Here is a 22,951-nt window from a genome sequence, read left to right as displayed (position 1 = left end):
AATTAGTAAGAAAAAAAAAGAATATGAAATGTGGGTTGTGAAAATGAAAGAAATATGTTTACATTTAAGTAAAATAAATCTAATTTATTATTATCATAAGAAATTAATAAATTAAAGATTAAAAAAATAAAAAACAATCCATTAATATAAGGCAAGTATCCTCCATAAAATAATATATAACATAAAATAATATGAAATATTTATTTATAAAAATATTAAATTATTCAAAAATAAAAAATACCTAAAAGTTTTTAAGTTAATAATTGATTTTGTATCTTAAAATATTTTCTTAATGATGATTATATATAGAAAGTTATCTTCTAAAAATTAAAATATATTTTATTATGAAAAAAATATATACACATTAAATATATATCAAAATATTTTTATATAAATTATGATGGTCTGTCCAAAAACTTTCCTTTCAGAAAATACAATATTCTTCAAATTTTGATTATATTTTACGACCTAAGGCCATCAAATTTAAGCCCTGCCAAAGAGATACAGATACAAAAGAAAAACTTATGATGTTTGTAAAAGATCAAGTTTTTATCTTGATAGAAGATATTTCCTCTCATATTCAGGGCCAAAAATACCAATTCCTATAACTCAAATAAAAGATAATATTAAAAACTTCTACAGACACAGAAAGTTTCATTCTCCTATACCAATTTTCCCATAGCTTGTCTACTACTTACTAGAGAGTAATTTTTTTTTAAGTATGTTCCAGAAAGTTCTGATCACATTTCTGGATTAGGAAAACACACTGTGCTTGCTTATTAGTCGGCTGTGAGCTGAACAAGAGCTTTTCCTGTATTTCCCCCACTAAATAGAGAATTAAATGCTTCCAAGAAGTTCTCAATTCCCTGTGTCACATCTTCTCTGAATTTGATTTTACCTTGCTGCATATACCCTCCCACCTCCTTTACAAATTCCTCCATACGATGGAGATGCTGATGTACAAGGAAGCCTTGCATTTTCCCACATTTTCCTACCAAGGTAAAAATGTTTCTCACTCCATAACTTTCCTTCCAATCCTGCAATGAGATTTATCCATGGCATTAGCACTCTCCATAGAGCATGGATTAGTACTCTCCATAGACTGCTTTCTAATCTAGTACAAATCACAGAAAAAAGTTATAAGTTTTCCTTACTTGGTTATATTGAGAGATCATTCCACATAGAGGGATCCTAGCATTCATATTGATGTGGTTGAGAACAGCCTCTAGCATTTGCCCTCCCACATTTTCAAAGTAAATGTCTATTCCTCTTGGAAAGTACCTAATCAGGAGTCACAAGTCATTCAAGGAAAGAGGAATAAACTCTACCTAGGCATCATGTCTGCTTCACTTCTTTAACTTACTTGGACAGTGTTGCATCCAAATCTGTCTCTGACTTGTAATTGAAGGCATCATCAAATCCAAATTCTTCTTTCAACATCTTCACCTGTCAATGCAACACAATTTGTAAAGCCAGTGCATATAGTTAATAGGTTAGGGTGGTTTACAGTTAGAAGACCTGAATGAAATGCTAGAATTGAAGTTAAGAAGCAAGCACTTTCTTATAGCAGTGTGCTAAACATGGCATTCAACCTATCTATAGCATTCACTCTTCATAAGAAAGAAAGCCTGAATGAAATGCAAGAATTGGAGTCAAGCACTTTCTTATAGCAGTGTTCTAAACATGGCATTTCAACCTATCTACAGTATTCACTCTTCATAAAAAGAAAACCTAAATGAAATCCTAGAATTGGGGTTTAAAAGCTAGCACTTTCTTAAAGCAGCGTGGTAAACATGGCATTCAACCTATCAATAGCATTCACTCTTCATAAGAGCCCAAAAGTTAAGATGATAAAACTTTTATCATCACAAAGTACTATCAACCTTCAACTGAGGCATGTGAAGGTTACAGTCAAAGTGCCAGATAGAAACCACAACACTGGTAGATGAAGCCATCCATAACCACATTAAACAACAAATTTTCTCAAATATACACATGATATAGCAGCTACACCACATTTTCTTTGAACCTTCTGAAATAATAGAGATATATAGACAAAATATACCAGATTTATTTTTATATATATGAAAATTTCAAATTTTACTCATCAAACAGATGTTGAAAGGATCTACAAAACATTCAGAGTCAGTCGTCTGTTTGCAACCATATATCAGACATCTATAGAAAATCTTATAACGAAACCATCAAAGCTTAACAAGTCCTAGAGACCTATTGGCATGGAGGAAAACTTTTAAAATTATATTATCTCAAACAGGCTAAGCATTTAAGTAAGAACAGCAAAAGATCAGCAGAAATCACCTTTTGGTCACTACCAGCACTACCAACAACACGGCACCCTTTGATTTTAGCCAACTGTCCCACTATAAGTCCCGTTGCCCCTGCTGCAGCAGAAACTAGCACCTCATCTCCAGGTTTAGGCTCTCCAATTAGCAGAAAACCCACCCAAGCAGTCAACCCTATCATGCCTGCTCAATTCCACACAAAAAAGCCTTCAATCCAAAAAAAAAATAAAAAAACGTTTATTTGATATTTGGAAGTATGTTGTATAATCAGTAAAGGCTATTGTTCATTAAGACTATTCTTCTTCTTGTATATCTTTTCTTGTGCATACATGAACTTTTTGTTTTTGCCTCCGTACAGATTCTTTTTCTCCCTCTCGTTTTAAAGCATTCATACAGATTGCAAAACCTTTACCATTATACACAAAAATTTTTTACTCTCCAATTAACAGAAAACCCACCCAAGCAAGCAATCAACTCTATCATGCCTATTCAAATCCACAAAAAGCCTTCAATCCACCCAAAAAGCCTTTATTTGATTGTTGGAAGTATGCTGTATGTTTTCTATTTTGTATAGCCAGTTAAGGCTATGGTGCATAACCACTAGGGTTCTATACATATTTTTAAATGCATTTATGAGTTTTCTTAATTTAGCCTCTAGTTTTAAAGCATTAAAACCATTATTTTAGCATAATCTTTCATATAAATTATAAAACTCCTTTTTAGTGTACTTATTATTATTGTATTGTGAAAGGTTAAGGTAATATTTTATCTGAATTTTTTTTTTAATAAAAATATTATATAGATGTGTTTTGCTTCTAAATTTTGCTGTGTAAGATTTCTTTCTACAACAGCTCTCTCATTCTGATAATAGATTACAGAATCTGATCTGAAACATTGATATAAATAAGTATTACACAACAAAATCTAGAAACCAAACATATCTATTCATTATAAAATGTGGAAATCTACTATCTGACATTATATAGTATATTTTATTTCAAATTCTATTAATAATTTTCACAAAACTCAAAATATTACTTCAATAAAATAATAGATGAGTACCGAGAGGCCCCAAATAATCAGAAGGTTTAGCCAGATTGGTGTCAATTTTTCTCAATTTTGATTCTCCTACTATGCTATAGTCGGACACTTGATACGCCCCAGTGACCAGATCACCCACTTCAAATTCAGGATTGGCAGAAACAACTACCTTTCCAATCATAAGTGAAACGATGGCCTGTAAAAAACAAAGTAAATTGTAAATTGTACAGTATATATATATATTACAAAAAAGTAAATTTCTTATCAAACATAAAAGAGAGTCACAAAGTAAAACAGGTCACAGATTCGTCGAAGAACAATCAATTGAACATTCCTATTTTCTACAATGAATTTGTTTAAACATATGAAAGAAATCCAAAGACAAATGTCCCTATTTATATCATTCCAGTCCTTTATAAATGTCCATTTGACCAAATAATCTCCTACTGTATTCCTCTTTAAGAATGTAAAAAAAGGTGAAAGATTCCAAAAATCTATTCAAACTTAAAATCTGTATAATAACCACACCTAAATATCAGTCATTCAATAAAAAACATTGAAATATCAATAAAAAAAGGCCAAGAACACAGAAGATAATTAACAATGAGAAGAAGTAGAAAACCTGATCTAATTTGAAGCTGTCCATATAGAGTGTTGTGTTGGGTTCTTTCATAAGCCATCTGAGATATGGATCTACTGAAGCCCACATATTCTTCACAACTACTTCTCCTTCCTTACATGCATTTAAGTTCAGTTGGGTTTCTCTGATTTTCAGTTGATCATCTGTGACAGGCCCTTCGTTGGAGTAGGAAAGTAGTACCACTTCTCTGTTTTTCACCACTTGCTCCATCCTTCCTTTACTTCTTCCCTCTGCAAATTCCTCTGCATTTTAAGAGGGGAGAAAAAGCAATACAAACAAGAGACTGGTCCAGGTTTAGCCACGTAGTTCTTTGAAAACACTGGAATCGCATGTGTTAACGTCGGAGGCCGTTTGTAATAGAACATTATCTTTCAAATGAGGTTTGTATTTTTTTTAATTGTACAAAGTTGAAATATAAATATATATAAAGAATAGTAATCTTAAAAAGGAACGGTAAAGAAATCAGATATCAAATGAAAAAAATTAAAAATAATATTGTATGAAATTGTGTTTATTTTTTTGAAACATTCATAGTTGTATATGCATATTTTTAGACAATAAGTTCTATCATATTGATTTATCCATACTTTTTATTTTTGAAAAAACACAATATTGTATGAAATTAAGTTTATTTTTCAAATTATTCATAGCTGCATATGCATATTTTTAGACATTTATTTCTATTATATTGATTTACATATACTCTTTACATTTGCCTCATCAGTCATTCTATCCATCTCTTAATCTAGAAATGAAGAATTCAATTATTCTTGAGAACAATCTATAGCAACACATTTCAATTTGTTGCAATAAGAAAGAATACATGATTTATGTTTGTTTTATTTTTTCAAATATTTTTCAAGGAGTTGGTCAAGATGAAGTGCATTTGTAGCTAGGGTTATATAACAACCTAACAAGCCATATTTTAATATTGTCAACCTCAATTATTAGAAAAGGTAGAGGAAAGTGTTAAATTTTATTATGGACAACAAATCTATCCAAGACCAAATGCCTATGAACTAATCGCAAAATCAAGCAAATGAATAAATATTTATTATATTTAATATTATGAAGACATGATAGGAGTAACATATAAATATATATATGTAACAACACCAACAACATAACATAAGGGGTCTGCAACTTTCCCGAAAACCGCTATTTTGAAGTTCTACAATGGCTGTCATTTCTACGGGGGAGGGCCCGTCCTCCCTGGAACTGACCCCCCCATGCTAACCTCCAGCTGTGTCTGGAACTAGCTCTTTTGTTGTGTTCCCAGAATGATGGGTGGGCTCCCTTGGTTGGTGATTTTGTCGTGGATGCTTGTAATGCGGCTTTGCACGAGGTTCTCTCTCATGTGAAGATTCCACATGAGACCTCCAACATGGATTCTCTTAGCAAGGTTCCCAAGACTGATGTTGTGGGGCCTTTGCCTGGGGAAGCTCAAGCGAGCACATGGAAAGGTGCTCTTGTTGGAAACACTAAGTCGAGGTCGTCGACTTTGATGCCAAAGGTAATTGCTGGTGAGGATGGTCTTGAGATTTGTCTCCCCGACAGTATTATGGATAATATCGCCTCCTCCCTACACCTCTGCTTGGTGGGGATATTCTTGGCCTTCAGACCCATGATAGATATGGTCAGAAGATGGGCTAGTTCCAAATGGAAACTAAAAGGTAGTGTCTTTGTCTTTGCTATGCCGGGTGGGCTCTTTTTGTTCAGATTCACTGCAGAAGAAGACTTTATTTACATCATGTTTGGTTCATGGTCTTACGACAAACACTACTTAGCTCTCTCTAAGTGGAAGTCGGGGTTTGACCCTAGTGCAGACCTCCTCAGACTACCGCTGGTCTGGATCAGACTCCCTGGCCTCCCTTTGGAGTTCTGGGATGACACCATTTTTAGATGGATAGGCAACTCTTTTGGTCAGTTAGTTGTTGTTGACAACGTGACGATGCAGAAGTCCAGACTCACTTATGCTCGCCTATATGTGAATGTGGTTGTTAACAACCCCCTCCCTAACTTCATAGCTCTCAAATCTAAATGGGGTAAATGGACCCAAGATATTGTCTATGAGAATGCCTCCCTTTATTGTCAAAGGTGTGGAAAACATGGTCATGTAATAGCTGACTGCCCAACCCCTTTGCCTCTGGAAGAAAAACTGAAGGAGAAGTTGTCCTCCCCGGGAATTGTCAATGTGGAGGCAACTCAGAATGTTACCCCCCACAATCCCCTGGTTACTGACAATATTAAGGATCAGGTCAAGGAATTGAAGGGAAGGGATGGTCCTCAAGATACTATTGAAGAGGGCTACTCCTTCTTGGAAGGTATTCTTAATACGATGAAGACCCCTGACCCCAAGGTGGCACCTCCCTCCTTGGGGAGATGCTTGGACCCAAACTTAGAAGAGGGAGAGATCTCCTAGAGGAAGGTAGAACAAGAAGGACTGAAAGATGAAGAGTGCTTTAGAGAGAAGAAAGGGTATAGTGAGACCACTCCGTTTGTGCTCAAGCAGCTGAATCCCAATACTATGGGAGAAAATGGGAGAAATATATGGTGCATAGGGGCTGGGCCCACGTCTCCCAAAGTGAACATCTTGGATCCGACCTCTTCTTCTTCAGCTACTAGATCTACTAGGGAGATCACTGTTCTCTCTCATGGTAGTCGTTCTGCCTCGTCTTTGCTTGTGGATAAAGCAAAGGAGGAATGGAAAGAACCCAAAAGAAAAATTAGAGGAAATAAGAAGGTGGATGTTGGTAACGACTCTAAACTAGGAAGACCCTCTAAGAGGACCCTCAGAACTAAGGTAATGGCCAAAGAAATTGCCAATGGACGGTAATTAACTCTGGAGGCATCTCAAAAAGGCAACAAATGAAGTTCCTTTCATGGAACTTAAGGGGATTAAACAACCCCCAGAAGCAATATGCTCTTAAGAAATGCATAGTTACCAATAAGGTTGATATTGTAGTCACACAAATCTATCTAGCTTAATTAAATAAATAAATGCTATTTATGTGATTAAAAATCCACTAGCCATCAATTAATTAAATTAATATTTAATTAATTCATCCCCAAACATTCTTCTATTAATTAAATAAATTATTCAATTTATTTTAATTAATTCATTAAATCAAATTCCAATCAATTAAATAAATAAAATCTATTTATTTAATTAAATCCCCCTATTCCTTTTTTAAATAAATTAAATAAAAACATTTATTTAAATCATTATCCCCCCCCCACTTGCATTTTCCTACAAATGCAACTTGCACTCATTTATTGAAATAAACTAATTTTATTTTAAATAAAAATCCTATTTTCCCTCACCCACCAAATCCAATTGCAAAATCTAATCCCCTTCTAGATTCTTCTAACCCCTTCCTAATTAGCCTAATCCATCCCCTAATTATTGTCACATTCCTAAGCAAAATGGAGTCACTTCTCAAAGACTTCAAAAGTCTTTGAAAAGCATTTAATGCTTTGTGTGTTCAACAAATTAACCCCCAAAGTCTTCAAAAACCACTAATGGCTCTTACATGACCATTTATGGCTCTTACATAACCATTTATGGTTATTTCAAACTTGTCCCCCCAAGCATTTATTGCTTTGACCATATTTATCCTTCTTGCCTTTGCACAAGAGTTTATCCATTGGATAAAAGCTTTATTCTTTGAAAAAAGAGTTTATTTATTCAACTAACCTTGACTTTAACTCCCAAAGTCATGTCAAGCATTTAATGCTTATTCCCTCTCCTCTCAACCTATCTCACATTGACACTTGTCATCCTGGGATTGGGTTGAAAGCCCTCACATGGATTTGAAATCATTCAATCCTGACCCTTGTTGAGATTACTCAATCTCAACCATCCATTGCTCCATTTTTCTTATAAATAGAGCCCATTTCTTCATAATCCAGATCCTGAAAACTTGTATGCATTTAACCTATAGGCATTTTAGAGAGCATTTAGCATAGCAAACTAATATCTTTGTTATTTTAGTTAAAATCAATCATTTTAATAGCATCTAGTATTTTAGTTTTTCATTTCCCATTTGAAGCAAAATACTCAAATCTCAATCCTCCATAAGCATCCATAGTGCAAAAAGCTGCTGAGAGCTACACTATTTTGGAACTTGGAGAGGAGAGGAACAAAGGAGAAGAAGCTAAGAGCATGTTAGGAGGTATTTGGAGATGCCTCATCATATTTGCTTCTTTAGTTAAATATGCTTTCATGTTTTTAGTATCTCTTTTGATATGCTTGTTTAGATTAGTTTTTGATTGATTAACACTAACGGTTTCTTGTGTGTGTGTTATTTATCTCAGACTAACCTTGTCCATTTTGCAGAGCATCATTTGGTGAACCCAACGTGAATACAACTTGAGTCAACTCTTTTGTGTGGGACAAATGCCCACTTCTCCTAGAACACATGGTAAACCATAGCAGTTACTACAGCAACCACTAATCACACCAGCATGTGCTTTGACTCCTTTCATCCTTGGAAAGAGTCAAGAAGAAGAAACCCAAGATGAGGACTTAGTAGAATGGATCTATAAAGATCCCATCACCACTGATATACCAAAAGTTAAACTTCCTATAGATCAGTATGGCAAAGGTCTCCTCATTATGCAAAGAATGGGGTATGATGGTCAGAGTGCTTTAGGATATTGCAAACAAGGATGACATGAACCTCTGCTGCCAGAATTAAAGCCCAAGGATAATACAGGCCTAGGCTTTGAAAAGGAGATCTTTCCTAAGCTCAAATTCAAAGGAAAACCCAGCAAACCATTATGTCAGCCTACTGCCAAAAGGACACCTTTCATTATCAAAGCAACATCAAACACCATCACAACTGCCCCACCGAGGCTCAGAATCCCAACACAACTATCACCAATGCCAATCATCCCACCCAACAAACTAGTAATCCCATCAACAGCACCATTAGCAACAACAACTATATCAGAACCCGCAACAACATCTATGGCACCAGCAGTTCCAGCAGAAGCCACTGAGTCAATATTACCAATACTCCCTGTACCAGATTCTTTAATCCCCATCAACCTTCCTGCAGCACCAATCACTACAAAGGTACATCAACCAATCACACCTACAGTATTTAACTCAAAAGACATCCCAGTATGGTATAGTAATCGGATGTTGGAAAGTGACTCAGAGACCGACTCACATGAGTGGGAATTTGATTCTGTACAGCTTAACACTTCAGATGAGGAAGACACATCACTACCTCCACCACGCAAAGACATCCCTATTTATGGAGAAGCATAGATAAAGACCACTTGGGTTCCTGAACTGGAAACATTTTCCACAGACCCTACGTCTCATCGTATGCCTGATTCTGACAGGGAGAGTACCATCAATGACCTTAACCATAACGTCTTAACCCTCACTAATACATCTAACACACTTAACCTAATCGATGAAGTAATGCCCATTATCCACCCTGAACTCGTCGAATGGCACCAACCAAATCCCCCATGTCTTGACTTCTTCCAAAATGATGAGGCCATCATTGACTTTTTGGAATTAAGGGATAACCTACCAAGCAGGGATCACAAAGCTGGATTCGCCATTGAACTTAATAGCGCAGCATACTTCGAGGCAGATGCCAAACCTTTCAGCTACAAAAATATAACAATAAAACATGGATCTTCTAGTGAAAACCACACTGTGGCACTGTTTGATCCAACAAAAGCAAAAAGAAAGAGTGTATCCAATGGTGAAAACCTCTCTGAGGCGCCTGAGGATGAAGGGTTTGACATCCTCCCCACTAGTACACAATAGGAACGATCAACGATTCTCATCGAAGAAACCAAAGAATACAATGTGGGGACTCTTGAAAATCCTCATCTCATACATCTAGCATCTCTTCTCACTCCAGAGGAACAGCCTAAATTTATAGAGTTCTTCTAGAAGCATCAAATCAACTTTGCATGGTCATATGCAGACATGCTTGGGCTTGATCCTGATTTAGTCATGCATCACCTCACTGTCGCAAAAGGAGCCAAACCTATCAAGCAGAAGCTTCGTAAGATGCATCCTCAAATTGCAGTACTAGTCAAAACAGAACTCAAGAAACTCCTAGATGTTGGTTTCATTAGACCAATTGATTATGTAGAATGGATCTCCAAAATTGTGCCTGTCGGCAAACCAAAAGGGGGCATCCGCATTTGTATTGACTTCAGAGATCTAAATAAGGCATGTCCTAAGGATGACTTCCCCCTACCAAATGTCGACATCATAGTGGATCTGACAGTAGGACATGTCATGCTTTCACTCATGGATGGCTTTTCAGGATACAATCAAATAAAGATCGCACCAGAGGACCAACATAAGACAACCTTCACATGTCCATGGGGCACATATTGCTGGAATGTAATGCCTTTCAGTCTCAAGAATGCAGGAGCAACCTATCAAAGAGAAATGACCACCATCTTCCATGACATGATGCATACTATGATGGAAGATTGTGTTGATGACTTACTAGCAAAATCACTCACCAGAGAAGGGCATCTCCACATCTTAGATAAAATCTTTGATAGACTAGAAGCAATCATGGACATGCCACCACCAAAGAATATCAGTCAGCTAAGGACATTACAAGGGCGGCTTCAATCCATCTGAAGATTCATTGCATAGTTGGCAGATAAATGTCACCCATTCACACACCTGCTACACAAAAACATCTGCTTTCAGTGGGATGCCAGATGCCAGCAAGCATTTCAGACGCTTAAAGACTATCTCATGAATCCACCATTGCTGATGCCACCAGATCCAAGTAGACCGTTGTTACTCTATATCTCAACAACAAGTACAACATTGGGTGTACTACTGGCACAACATAATACAAAAGGAAAAGAGTGTGTTGTGTACTACATCTCTCGCACACTGGTGGGCTATGAACTCAATTACACACCTATTGAGCGAGCTTGCTTAGCAGTAATCTTAGCAGCCACTAAACTGAGGCTCTATTTGTTAACACACAAAGTACAATTCATTGCAAAGATTGATCCACTCAAGTATTTACTCAACAAAGCAGCATTGATAGGTCACTTGGCCAAATGGGTGATGATTCTAAGTGAATTTGACATCAAGTATGTAGATCGTAAAGCTATCAAAGGTCAAGTTATTGCAGATCAGTTGGCGGATGCGCCTCTCATAAGCGATCATCCTCTCATTTCCAATTTTTCATATGAAGAGATATTCATGATTACAACAACACAACCCTAGAAACTATACTTTGATGGTTCGTACACTAGGCATGGCTCGGGGGCAAGCATTTTGTTTATCACACCTCAAGGTGATAGCATCCCGAAGTCTTACAGGCTCACATTTCCATGCACCAACAACATAGCAGAGTATGAGGCCTTAATCACAGGACTCAAGCTAGCCGTACAATGGAAATTACAAGAACTACAAGTATATGGTGACTCATAACTGGTCATTCGACAAGCAACTGATGAATATCAGACAAAGGATGATAAACTCATGCCATATAAGCAAATGGTGGACAAACTAAAGACATCATTTATTACTATCACTTTTGAGCAGATACCAAGAGATCAGAATCGAGCTACTGACGCTATGGCTACCATCGCATCTCTCCTATATCTTCCACAGAATTCGACACGCTACGAGTTCTTGGTAGAACAGCTTTGGATTCCCGCTTATGAAATCCCCGAATCCAAAATGATATGTCGCCTTGTCAGTTTTGAATCCCCATTGTATGGTAAGTTCTATACCTATCTCCGTGATCACACCCTTCCTCCCAACCAATCAAATAACCAACGTAAAACCTTCATTTGCCAAACTGCTTGATATACCATTATTGCTGAAACCCTATACCGATGCGGTCTTGATGGTACTCTCCTTCGATGTCTGGAACAAGGTGAGATAACAAAGGCTTTGGAAGAAGTCCATGAAGGAATTTGTGGGACTCACTCAAGTGGTCCGTCACTAGCCAAGAAACTCCTGTGCAATGGATACTATTGGCCCTCTATGGAAAAAGATTCCTACTACTTTGTCAGAAAATGCAAGAAATGTCAAGTTCATGGCAACTTGATAAATGCACCAGCCCAGGAATTGCAACCAATCACAACACCATGGCCTTTTTGTCAATGGGGCCTTGACCTTGTGGGTAAGATTCATCCATCTTCATCCAATGGCTATAAATTCATTATTATTGCCACTGAATATTTCACAAAATGGATCGAAGCTGTTCCACTTACCCAAGTCACCGGCAAGCAGATCGCCTCATTCATCCTCAACTAAATCATCTACCGGTATGGTGTGCCCATGTCCATCATCACATATAACGGTCTTCCTTTCAAAAATTAGGATATCCATGAACTTTGTGAGAAATTTCATATCTAGCACCACTTTTCCACTCCCTATTACCCACAAGGCAATGGTCAGGCCGAAGCATCCAATAAAAACATATTGAGGATCCTAAAGAAGACAATCAATGATGTCGGCTGTGATTGGCATGTTCAACTAAATCCAGCACTATGGGCATATTGAACTAGCATTCGGACCCCTACAGGTGCAACTACTTATTCATTGATCTATGGTGCCGAAGCTATCTTACCTATTGAGGTGGAGATACCATCACTACGGGTTTCCTTGCATAATCTAATAGATGATGAAGCCTACAGAGTATCCCATCTTCAGGACTTAGAGTTACTAGATGAGAAGCGACAAGCTGCATACAACCATCTCAAAGCCTATCAGTAGCGCATGAGCAGAAGCTATAGTCACCGAGTTAGACCTCGTACATTTGAGGTAGGTGATCTTGTTCTACGAGAGAATCCTCGCAATCAACCAAAAAAAGAACATCAGGGCAAGTTTGAATCAAATTGGCTGGGCCCATATGTTGTCACTACTGTATTCGGGTCCGGGGCATATCAGTTGGCTACATTAGAAGGAGAACCGTTTGCAGATCCAATCAACAGCATGCACCTCAAACAGTTTTATACCTAAGCTGAACAGAGCATCAGGCTCCCCTACATACCAGAAAATACCAAAAACATTCAAAAAATTGTCCTGAAGAAATACAAAAACATTCAAAAAGTAAAGAAAAATCATGCATCCAAACGGTGAACAACCACTCCGGTGGCACCTTGGGTAAGTGTGATGGTGAAAACCTGGCAAACAGGTGCCACTCATAAAGACAATGGCTCCAGTATCTTTCAGGCTCGTTGCGATCACTTCATACATACATCCATCCATCCATCAACCATGGCTTGTTATAAATCTACAAATCCAAGAAAGTACTACATGCATCCTACATCCCGCTTTTTTATAGTCATGTCTAAAAACTGGGGGCAATGCCTTTAACCTATTGATGGAAGTGGATTCTACATTGTCTTGTGATTCATTAAAGTTCTTCATTTAAAACTATCTCACAAAATCCAAAAAACATTCAAAACAATTCAAAATCCAAAAACATTCAAAACAATCACCAAAATATCAAAAACATTGGAAATCAAATCAACAAAATCCAAAAACATCAGAAAACATCAAAAATCAATCAAAAACATGGCAACACATTGTACATACTCATCCGTGCAGATACCAAACAAACATTGAGATATACTCCACAAAATGATCACTTATCAATCGACCACACAATCAACATCAACACTCAAAACTGTCTTCAACAAGGATGCATCCTTCCTTACCAAAACAAAGACAAGATGACATTTTCTTTGACAAGAAAATTCTATTTACGCTATCAAATACTTGGTTGATTTATGGGATAGTTATTTATATCAGGTTCCTACAACATTGTTTGTGTATCTTTGGTGCATTATTCCGATGAAGTTCTAGGGCATGTACTAATGGTGTCTACGTGGGAAGTTCACCAAGCTACGTGATCTTATGCCAAATGCAGTCATAGATCATTACGGCTTGCTGACTACAGCGTATACCTCGACCATATGAGCATGAACCATTACCAAGGATCCATATTCTTTATTCTTTATGTATATACTATTTTTGTTTGCACAAACAATGCTCCTTCTTTGGTTCCTCCTACCTCATCCAAATTAGATAAAGATTTTATCTCTTATTATGGTATGCACTTGTCTCAGGATATGATCAGCCTAAGATCAAGGAGGATGATCCAAGTCATGCATGAAAGGAGATAATCCTTGTCTGTTCCGCAAGCAATACTCAAGTCAACTTGATCCATTATATCAAGTTGCTTGTATTAACTTGCTATATCAAATCCATGCAAGAAATACTCTAGTCATTTTGAATCTTTATGTCAAGTTGCTTGTATTTTCTTACAACATTTTAAATCTCAATGATGAAAATAGAGCACTATGGATCGTCATCTCATCTCATCTGTATATATTGCATTTCGTTGCATTCCACCCATCCATACATTCATAATAGCTGCATATCATGCATACATAGTCATAATAATGCATACTCTATTTTACTCATCTTCTTCCATAGGACTTGGTCCTAGTCCTCCATATCTTCTATCTAACATCGAATCCCCCCTCACCCTCCCTATCTTGATCATCAACATCATCCTAATCCCTTCATCACTTCCCATCCTCACTCATCCACAAAATTAAGCCAGTTACTCTATCTACATAGATACATTGACTCCCACACACCTAGACTATCAACAGATACTCTGATAAAGTATCTTCGGGTCTCAACAAGTAATCAATCATGGTAATCCTAGACTACATCAGGCATTTATCGTAATGACCTAGTCTCAACGGGGTTGCCATGATTCCCCACAACCATCCATCACACGCACACACTATCAATTGATCAACCAATCAAACACAATCCAATGGACAATAACATCAATTGTCTATGTCTCAACTTGTATTTTGCTTCATATACCTTGACTTCATCAGGCAATTACATCAATTGTCTAAGTCACATCAGGTCACTTTGATTCACTTACTTAGACTTTATCATGTCCAAGCGACCAACTGACATCAACTGTCATGCTTTGACTTGACCGGGGCAATTAAACCGATTGCACCAGATTGTCCAACCAATTTTGATCAATTGTATAGCATCAATCCAAACCCCACACTACATCTTCTATGTATCTCTTGCATGACCTTAGGGTACTCGCTGGCTTGTTGTTTCTTCATATTCACTCCATTTTCTCCCATTATTTTTCACCAATATTGCTAACTTCTTCTCTTCTATCACCCTGCCAATTTTTGTTCCTTTTCGAGAGATCGCTCAATTTTTCAAACATTTTCGGCCCATCTCTCGAGGGGGCATACCACCCATTAAATTAACATTTTATGGGGCGTTTCTTCACACCTATTTTTCTTTCTTTGAAATGACGTGATAAACCGCACCGTCTCAAAGAGGGGCAAATGTAGTCACACAAATCTGTCCAGCTTAATTAAATAGATAAATGTTATTTATGTGATTAAAAATCCACTAGCCATCAATTAATTAAATTAATATTTAATTAATTCATCCCCAAACATTCTTCTATTAATTAAATAAATTATTCAATTTATTTTAATTAATTCATTAAATCAAATTCCAATCAATTAAATAAATAAAATCTATTTATTTAATTAAATCCCCCTATTCCTCTTTTAAATAAATTAAATAAAAACATCTATTTAAATCATTATCCCCCCCCCCCACTTGCATTTTCCTACAAATGCAACTTGCACTTATTTATTGAAATAAACTAATTTTATTTTAAATAAAAATCCTATTTTCCCTCACCCACCAAATCCAATTGCAAAATCTAATCCCCTTCTAGATTCTTCTAACCCCTTCCTAATTAGCCTAATCCATCCCCTAATTATTGTCACATTCCTAAGCAAAATGGAGTCACTTCTCAAAGACTTCAAAAGTCTTTGAAAAACATTTAATTCTTTGTGTGTTCAACAAATTAACCCCCAAAGTCTTCAAAAACCACTAATGGCTCTTACATGACCATTTATGGCTCTTACATAACCATTTATGGTTATTTCAAACTTGTCCCCCCAAGCATTTATTGCTTTGACCATATTTATCCTTCTTGCCTTTGCACAAGAGTTTATCCATTGGATAAAAGCTTTATTCTTTGAATAAAGAGTTTATTTATTCAACTAACCTTGACTTTAACTCCCAAAGTCATGTCAAGCATTTAATGCTTATTCCCTCTCCTCTCAACCTATCTCACATTGACACTTGTCATCTTGGGATTGGGTTGAAAGCTCTCACATGGATTTGAAATCATTCAATCCTGACCCTTGTTGAGATTACTCAATCTCAACCATCCATTGCTCCATTTTTCTTATAAATAGAGCCCATTTCTTCATAATCTAGATCCTGAAAACTTGTATGCATTTAACCTATAGGCATTTTAGAGAGCATTTAGCATAGCAAACTAATATCTTTGTTATTTTAGTTAAAATCAATCATTTTAATAGCATCTAGTATTTTAGTTTTTCATTTCCCATTTGAAGCAAAATACTCAAATCTCAATCCTCCATAAGCATCCATAGTGCAAAAAGCTGCTAAGAGCTACACTATTTTGGAACTTGGAGAGGAGAGGAACAAAGGAGAAGAAGCTAAGAGCATGTTAGGAGGTATTTGGAGATGCCTCATCATATTTGCTTCTTTAGTTAAATATGCTTTCATGTTTTTAGTATCTCTTTTGATATGCTTGTTTAGATTAGTTTTTGATTGATTAACACTAACGGTTTCTTGTGTGTGTGTTATTTATCTCAGACTAACCTTGTCCATTTTGTAGAGCATCAGATATTATTCTAATCCAGGAGGTGAAAATGACCTATCAAAATTTTGCTACTCTTGTGGACATTATATGGCCGGGTGTTGCCTTGTATTATAGTAAGGCGGAAGGTGCTTCAGGGGGAATTGCAACTCTCTAGAATAAGAGAAAGTTGGATGGGCATGTTGTTGGCCTTTCTCACAGCTTTCTTACTACCAAGTTCATTATGAACAACTTCTCATGGTACTTCTTCAACATTTATGCTCCTAATACTAGATATGGCCGAGCTCTAGTCTGGGAGGAAATCACTACCTTCATGACTAATAATAGGGAGGCAATGTTCTTGCTAGCCAGTGACTTTAACACCCCTCTTTTTCCCTCCGAGAAGTTAGGAGGTCTAACTGATTATAGTGATAGCATGCTTGACTTTGCTGACTTCATTAGAAATAATGAGCTATTTGATCTTGTCCTTCAAGGGAATCCTTTCACTTCGTCTATCAACAGAAAAGGCTCTAATTTGATCCAGGTCAGGTTGGGTAGGTTTCTGATCTCTACCAAGTGGGACCTTGGCAACATTTCCTTTCTCGTGTGTCTCCCTTGCACTATCTCTGACCATTCCCTGATCCTCCTTTCTTGGGTTGATAGGCCGGTCTCGAGCCCCATACCCTTTAGGTATGAGATTATGTGGCACTCTCACTGGGAATTCAAACAGTGTATTCAAAATTCGTGGAACTCCCTTGTTCAAGGTTTTGCTATGTTTAGAATCTCTAAACAGATGGAGATAATCAAAAGGGAGGTCAGAACCTAGAGTAAATCTTCCTTTGGAGATATCTTCAAGAGAAAGAAGGAGATTGAAACCAATTTGGACCACCTCTAGAGAACCATTGCAGAGGGGATCACCTCAATGGATATCCACAAAGAGGAGGAATGTTGGAGACAAAAATGGAAATAAATCATGAGCCTTGAAGAAATCTACTAGAAGCAAAGATCCAAAATCCAGTGGTTAATTGAGGGGGATAGGAACACCTCCTTTCACAGGTCTTCTTCAAAGCACAAAAGGAGAAACACTATTCGTTCCATTTTCAATAACATAAATGAAGAATTTGTGGGGAATAGCGAGATTGGTCAATGGGCTTCTCTTTACTTTGCTAATGCTTACACTAATGACAGGGCAAGCGAACCTACTGAGGTTAGTGATAAGCTCCTCAATCTTATCCCTCAAGTCCTGAATGATGCTAACAATGAGTTGCCGATGTGCCATGTTTCTGAAGATGGAGTTAAAGAGGCAGTTTTTGCGATGCCTTCCTTTAAGGCCCCTAGACCTGACGGCTTCCCTCCGACTTTCTTTCAGGTGTTCTAGGAAATTGTGAAGTATGACTTAATCAAAGCTACCAGGGACTTCATTCGTACTGGGAACCTTCTGATGAAATTGAATAACACTTTCATTGTTTTGGTTCCCAAAGTTCCTGGCCCAAAGTTTATGACTGATTATCACCCTATCAGCCTATGCAGTTTACTCTACAAGATCTTCTCTAAAGTTTTTCTCAATAGAATCAAACCCCTTCTTGATAGATGTATTAGCCCCTCCCAGAGGGGTTTTATTCTGGGCAGGCAGATTCTCGATGCAGTCATAACTACTCATGAGGTCATCCACTGCATGGAGAAGAGTCACAACCCAGGTATGGCTCTTAAACTTGACATCTCAAAGGCCTATGATAAAATTAACTAGAATTTCCTATATGTTGTTCTTTCCAAGATGGGATTTTGGGGAAGATTCCTCAATGTTATCAAGGTGGCGATGGAAAGTGTTCACTACTTGGTGATTGTCAACGAAACCCCTTGGGGATTCTTCAAGGAAAGGAAGGGACTAAGGCAGGGGGACCCTCTCTTACCTTATTTGTTTATTATGGTGGCAGAAATTTTGAGCAAGAACTTCTCCCACTTAATCAAGAATAGAAAAATCTCGAGGGTGAAAGCAACTTCTACCCTTCTTCTAGTGGTTATGCAACAATTTGTTGATGACACCTTCCTATTTTCCTAGTCATCTATTATAGAAGAAAAAGAATGGAAACACTTGTTGGAGAGTTATGCCCTGGCCTCAGGACAACTTATCAATTATAACAAGAGCAAAATTTATTTTTTCAACATGGATAGCAATCTCCAAGGTAAAAGTATGCAAATCCTTAGATGTTGTGCTGCTAATCTTCCTGATTCCTACTTGGGTCTTCCCCTCATGATTAAGGAGGTCACCTTCCAATTCTGGGAGTCTATCTTAGAAAGAATGTAGAAGAAACTTGATGGCTAGACTAGAAAAACCTTGAGTAGTGCTGGTAAACTCCAGCTTCTATTGGCCTCTCTTCAAGGTGTCTTGGTCTATTTTCTATCGCTATTTAAGATATCCATTGCTATGGCTGAGAAACTTGAGAAAATCAAGAAGTTTTCTATGGATGGGGATGGAGGAAAAGTCCAGACTCATCTTAGTCAATTGGGAGGTGGTGTGCAAACCTAAGTACATGGGAGGCCTAGGGATCAGAAAAATTTTGGACCTGAACAAGGCTTTGCTGACTAAAATTGGTTGGAATCTTGTGAAGGATAGAGCTGATTGGTGCAAGATTATGTAGGCAAAGTATTTCAATCACATCCCCTTCTCTCCCCTTCTATCTTCTAATGAGCTCCCACCTAGATCAAAGATATGGAACAACATTGTCAAAAACCGGAAGCTGCTTAAGCAGGGTCTAAAATGGTAGTTGGGCAATAGTGAGAAAATTAGATTCTAGGAGGACAACTGGATTGGTGATAGACCCCTGGCCTCTTCTCACTTTAGTTGCCTCATGGGAACCCTCAAGGACTCGCTTGGTCCTCTTGTGATGAATTACATATCCCCCTCTCATTGCTGGATAAGGCTTGTTGATGGTCTGGGAGATAATACTCATTGGGGCCATTTGGTGGGGGAGTAACAATCTCTTCTTAAGGAGGTCAGGATTCCCCAATTCCCTCATGCTGATAAGTTTGTTTGGGCTATGAATCCCTCAAGGTCTTTCAGTGTTAAGTCAGCCTATAATCTCATGTTCACTCCTATGAACGATTGCTACAGCTAGAGAGAAGTTTGGAATTCTCAACTTATCCCTAAAATAAACTTTTTTTTGGTGGACGGCTCTACATGGGAAGATCCTTACTATTGATAACCTTAAAAAGAGAGGCTTTGTACTAGCCAATTGGTGTGTTCTGTGTAATTGTGTTGAGGAAAGAATAAATCATATATTTATCCATTGACCCTTCGCTTCTATGGTCTGACAAATTTTTTTACAGAAATTCAACATTGCATTGACCTTCTTAGAAGACTTGCAGCAGTTTACCGGCAGCTGAAAGTGCCCCTCTGCTCACCCTTCGATTAGACAGTTTTGGAAACTCATCCCTCCTCATATTTTTTGGCATATCTGGAAGGAAAGGAACAATCGGATCTTCTGTGAGACTAATAACTCTATTGACATGGTGGTTGGCATAATAGAAAAGCTCCTCAGGGAGAATGCTTTGGTCTGCAAATGGAAAAAACCGCAATCTGCCCCTTTGGTGATGGATTGCAATTGGATTAGGACATGAAATTTGCCTGACAACTCTAAAAGGATGGAGAGGCTTAACACTAGATGGTCAGCCCCGTCTCCCTCATGGTTCAAACTTAACTTTGGGGAGGTGGAATTATAAGGGATAGCTTGGCCAACTTGATTCTAGCCTATGCGGGAGATTTTGGCTTTGCCTCGAGTAACATGGCTGAAGCCCTAGTGCTCTTCTCAGAGCTAAAATTGGCTCTCGATATCAATGCTAAAAAATTAATCATTGAAGGGGATTCTAAGCTGATTATTGAGGTGGCTAAAGGTGTTTTAGAGATTAGCTGGATGATTAGCAACATACTCAAGGACATATGGTTTATGATAGTTTGGCTTGAGGAATTTCAAACTCAACACATTTATAGAGAGGGAAATTCGGTGGCAGACTCTCTAGTTCAGTAGGCCTTGAGATGAAAGGTATGAGGTGCTTGAGACACCTGGAATCACTTTCTGATAGATAGAAATCCCTCATAGGGAGAGACCAAAATTTCATTACTAACTAATGACTTGCTATGTCCTTTTTTACAGGTGGATGTTTTGGCCCTTCTGTGATGTCAAGATGCAGGATGGAAATTCAAATTTGAATTGGGCGGGTTATGCCAAGGTGGCTTTCGGTGGTCCCCATTTTCTCCACCGCATTGGTCTGGCGATGACGTGTCCAACCACCTATAATTGTGTTACCGAAGGATTGCAGCTTCAACTTTTAATCATTAACTTGATAGACCATAGCAAGTACAACACTTATTGCTATAATTGGAACTTAATATTTCTCCATAATAAAGATCTTTGCAAGTTGGCGGACAAGTTAAGAGGTGTCCTTTCGCATGCTTATTGGAGCTAGCAGACGCATGCCTTGGGAAACACTATAAAAGATAATTATTGCGGCTTTCACCATACTTTGGCTAAATTTATGTTGATCATTCTTATCTTTCACTTTGGTTTTTCCCTCTGCATAACCATTACCAGCTCTACGTTGCTTACCAACTTCACTCTGGAGGAAGCTGATATGGGGGGGATTTAGTCCAGGTTTAGTTGATCATCAAGTCGAGTTGAGCTGAACATTCTTGATGATGGCTTCTGTAATGACCCATGTGTTTGGATGTATGTCAAGGAAGGGGGCATTATCTCATTCATGGAAGCCATGACTGGGTTTGACGAAAACCTCTCCATGCAGTTTGTCAGTAACAGGAATGACAAGAGAGTTGTTGTGGGGGATATTTTGTTTGAAATTAATGAAGATGTCATTGCCCAGGCTATGGGTCTTTCAACTGAGGGAAGGAAGTCGAAGAAAATTAGCAGGGTCATGAATGAGACATATGAATAGATTCTAAAAAAAGGGTGAGCAGCCAGTTAAGATGAATGGGGGTTTCAACAGAGAATGCCTACCTTATCCATGGGACCAGGTGTGTAAAATAAATATTTTACCCTTGAGGGAAGATATGGAGTTTTCTATTATTACCACTTCTCATTGCTCAATCGTTTTTGTGATACTATTTCCTTTCCGTTCTTTTTACTTCATGCTTTAGAATCCACTGTTAAAGAGGTTCATTATTGCATGAATTAGGACAACAATTTCACCATCCTCCATCAGGGTTTAATGTTTCGGCTCTACAATTTCCACAGGACCCTGTGTCCACCTAAACCCATCTCTGTTCAGCCTACTCCCTCCCTCCATGGCCTCCCTATTGGTACTAAAAAAGGAAATAAAAAGACCTCGAAAAATCCTATTACGCCTTGTCAATCCCCTAGCCACGGCCCTCTCATTTCCCCCAAAATTGGGGAGAAAAACAAATGTAATCCTTTTTCTACCAAAGCTACCTCTAAGAAACCTAGGAAAGAACCTAAGATCCTATTAGTTGAGTCTGACGCAGAGGATAGTGTGACCCCTCAGAGGTCCAACATATTTGCTGGCAAACCCCGTATGAAACAAATTGTTGTGAGGAAGAACTATTCCAATGAGGGAGGAAGATTCTAAGAAGGCAGAAAGTGATAAGGCTAAGGATGATATGGAGGCCATGGAGGTCTCAGAGTCTTCTACGCTAGATACCAATGCCCCCAACTCTGAGACTATTAAGGATGATAATAAGAACACCTCCCCTTCCTGTGCCACTTCCCCCCCACATAATCAGATCTCTAAGGAGGATGAGAGAAAGTTTGAGGGCGGTCAGACTGCTGTTGAAGGTGGAGAGAAGGAGGAGGTGGTGCATTGTGCAGGATGTAATGCTATCTCCGAAGACCTGAACGATGTAAAGAAGAAGTTGGACTATTTGGATTCCTAGGTCAAAAAAATTGCGAAATTTGTCATTAAAGTCATGCCCTCCTCGGCTACTTCAATGTGCCTGCTGCACCAGGAAAAAGTGTAATAGGGTGGGCTGGAAGGCGACACCACAAAGGAATTATTTGAATTCCTTGCTGAAGATTGGACTGGGCTACTGCTCTCCCAGCACATGGAAGCTGGAAAAAATGATTAATAGTTGACTCTTTCCTTTTTTGTTATAGTTTTAGTTTCAGGATTGGCTGGATCCCTGTTAAGTTTAATTTCTTTATCAGCCATATGAGGCTTGTCAAGACCCTTTCTACTTTCTTTAGTTTTTATAGTCTGAACAATAATCTTATCTCTAAGGATAGATG

At 37.9% G+C, this 22,951-nt stretch overlaps 1 protein-coding gene across 2 annotated transcripts; it reads right to left on the bottom strand.

The window, feature by feature from the left end:
• Positions 1 to 371: 371 nt before the first annotated feature.
• Positions 372 to 4,298, bottom strand: LOC131035288 (uncharacterized). 2 transcript variants are annotated; one of them, XM_057966964.1, is made up of 6 exons: positions 3,967 to 4,298; positions 3,366 to 3,540; positions 2,320 to 2,486; positions 1,364 to 1,440; positions 1,155 to 1,281; positions 372 to 1,037 (listed from the first exon to the last, which is right to left on the bottom strand). In XM_057966964.1, the coding sequence occupies exons 1-6, from the start codon at positions 4,192 to 4,194 to the stop codon at positions 780 to 782; spliced, it is 1,032 nt and encodes a 343-aa protein (XP_057822947.1). In that variant the 5' UTR covers positions 4,195 to 4,298; the 3' UTR covers positions 372 to 779. The 2 variants fall into 2 exon arrangements, with proteins under 2 accessions (XP_057822947.1, XP_057822946.1); XM_057966963.2 differs by having other exon boundaries at positions 1,364 to 1,446; positions 3,967 to 4,297.
• Between the last annotated feature and the right edge of the window lie 18,653 nt (positions 4,299 to 22,951).

The sequence above is a fragment of the Cryptomeria japonica genome, chromosome 4 (genome assembly GCF_030272615.1).
Source record: "Cryptomeria japonica chromosome 4, Sugi_1.0, whole genome shotgun sequence".
In the NCBI taxonomy this organism is placed as follows: Eukaryota; Viridiplantae; Streptophyta; class Pinopsida; order Cupressales; family Cupressaceae; genus Cryptomeria; species Cryptomeria japonica.
Note: the sequence above shows the minus strand (reverse complement) of the source record. Positions and strands in the feature narration are given on the sequence as shown.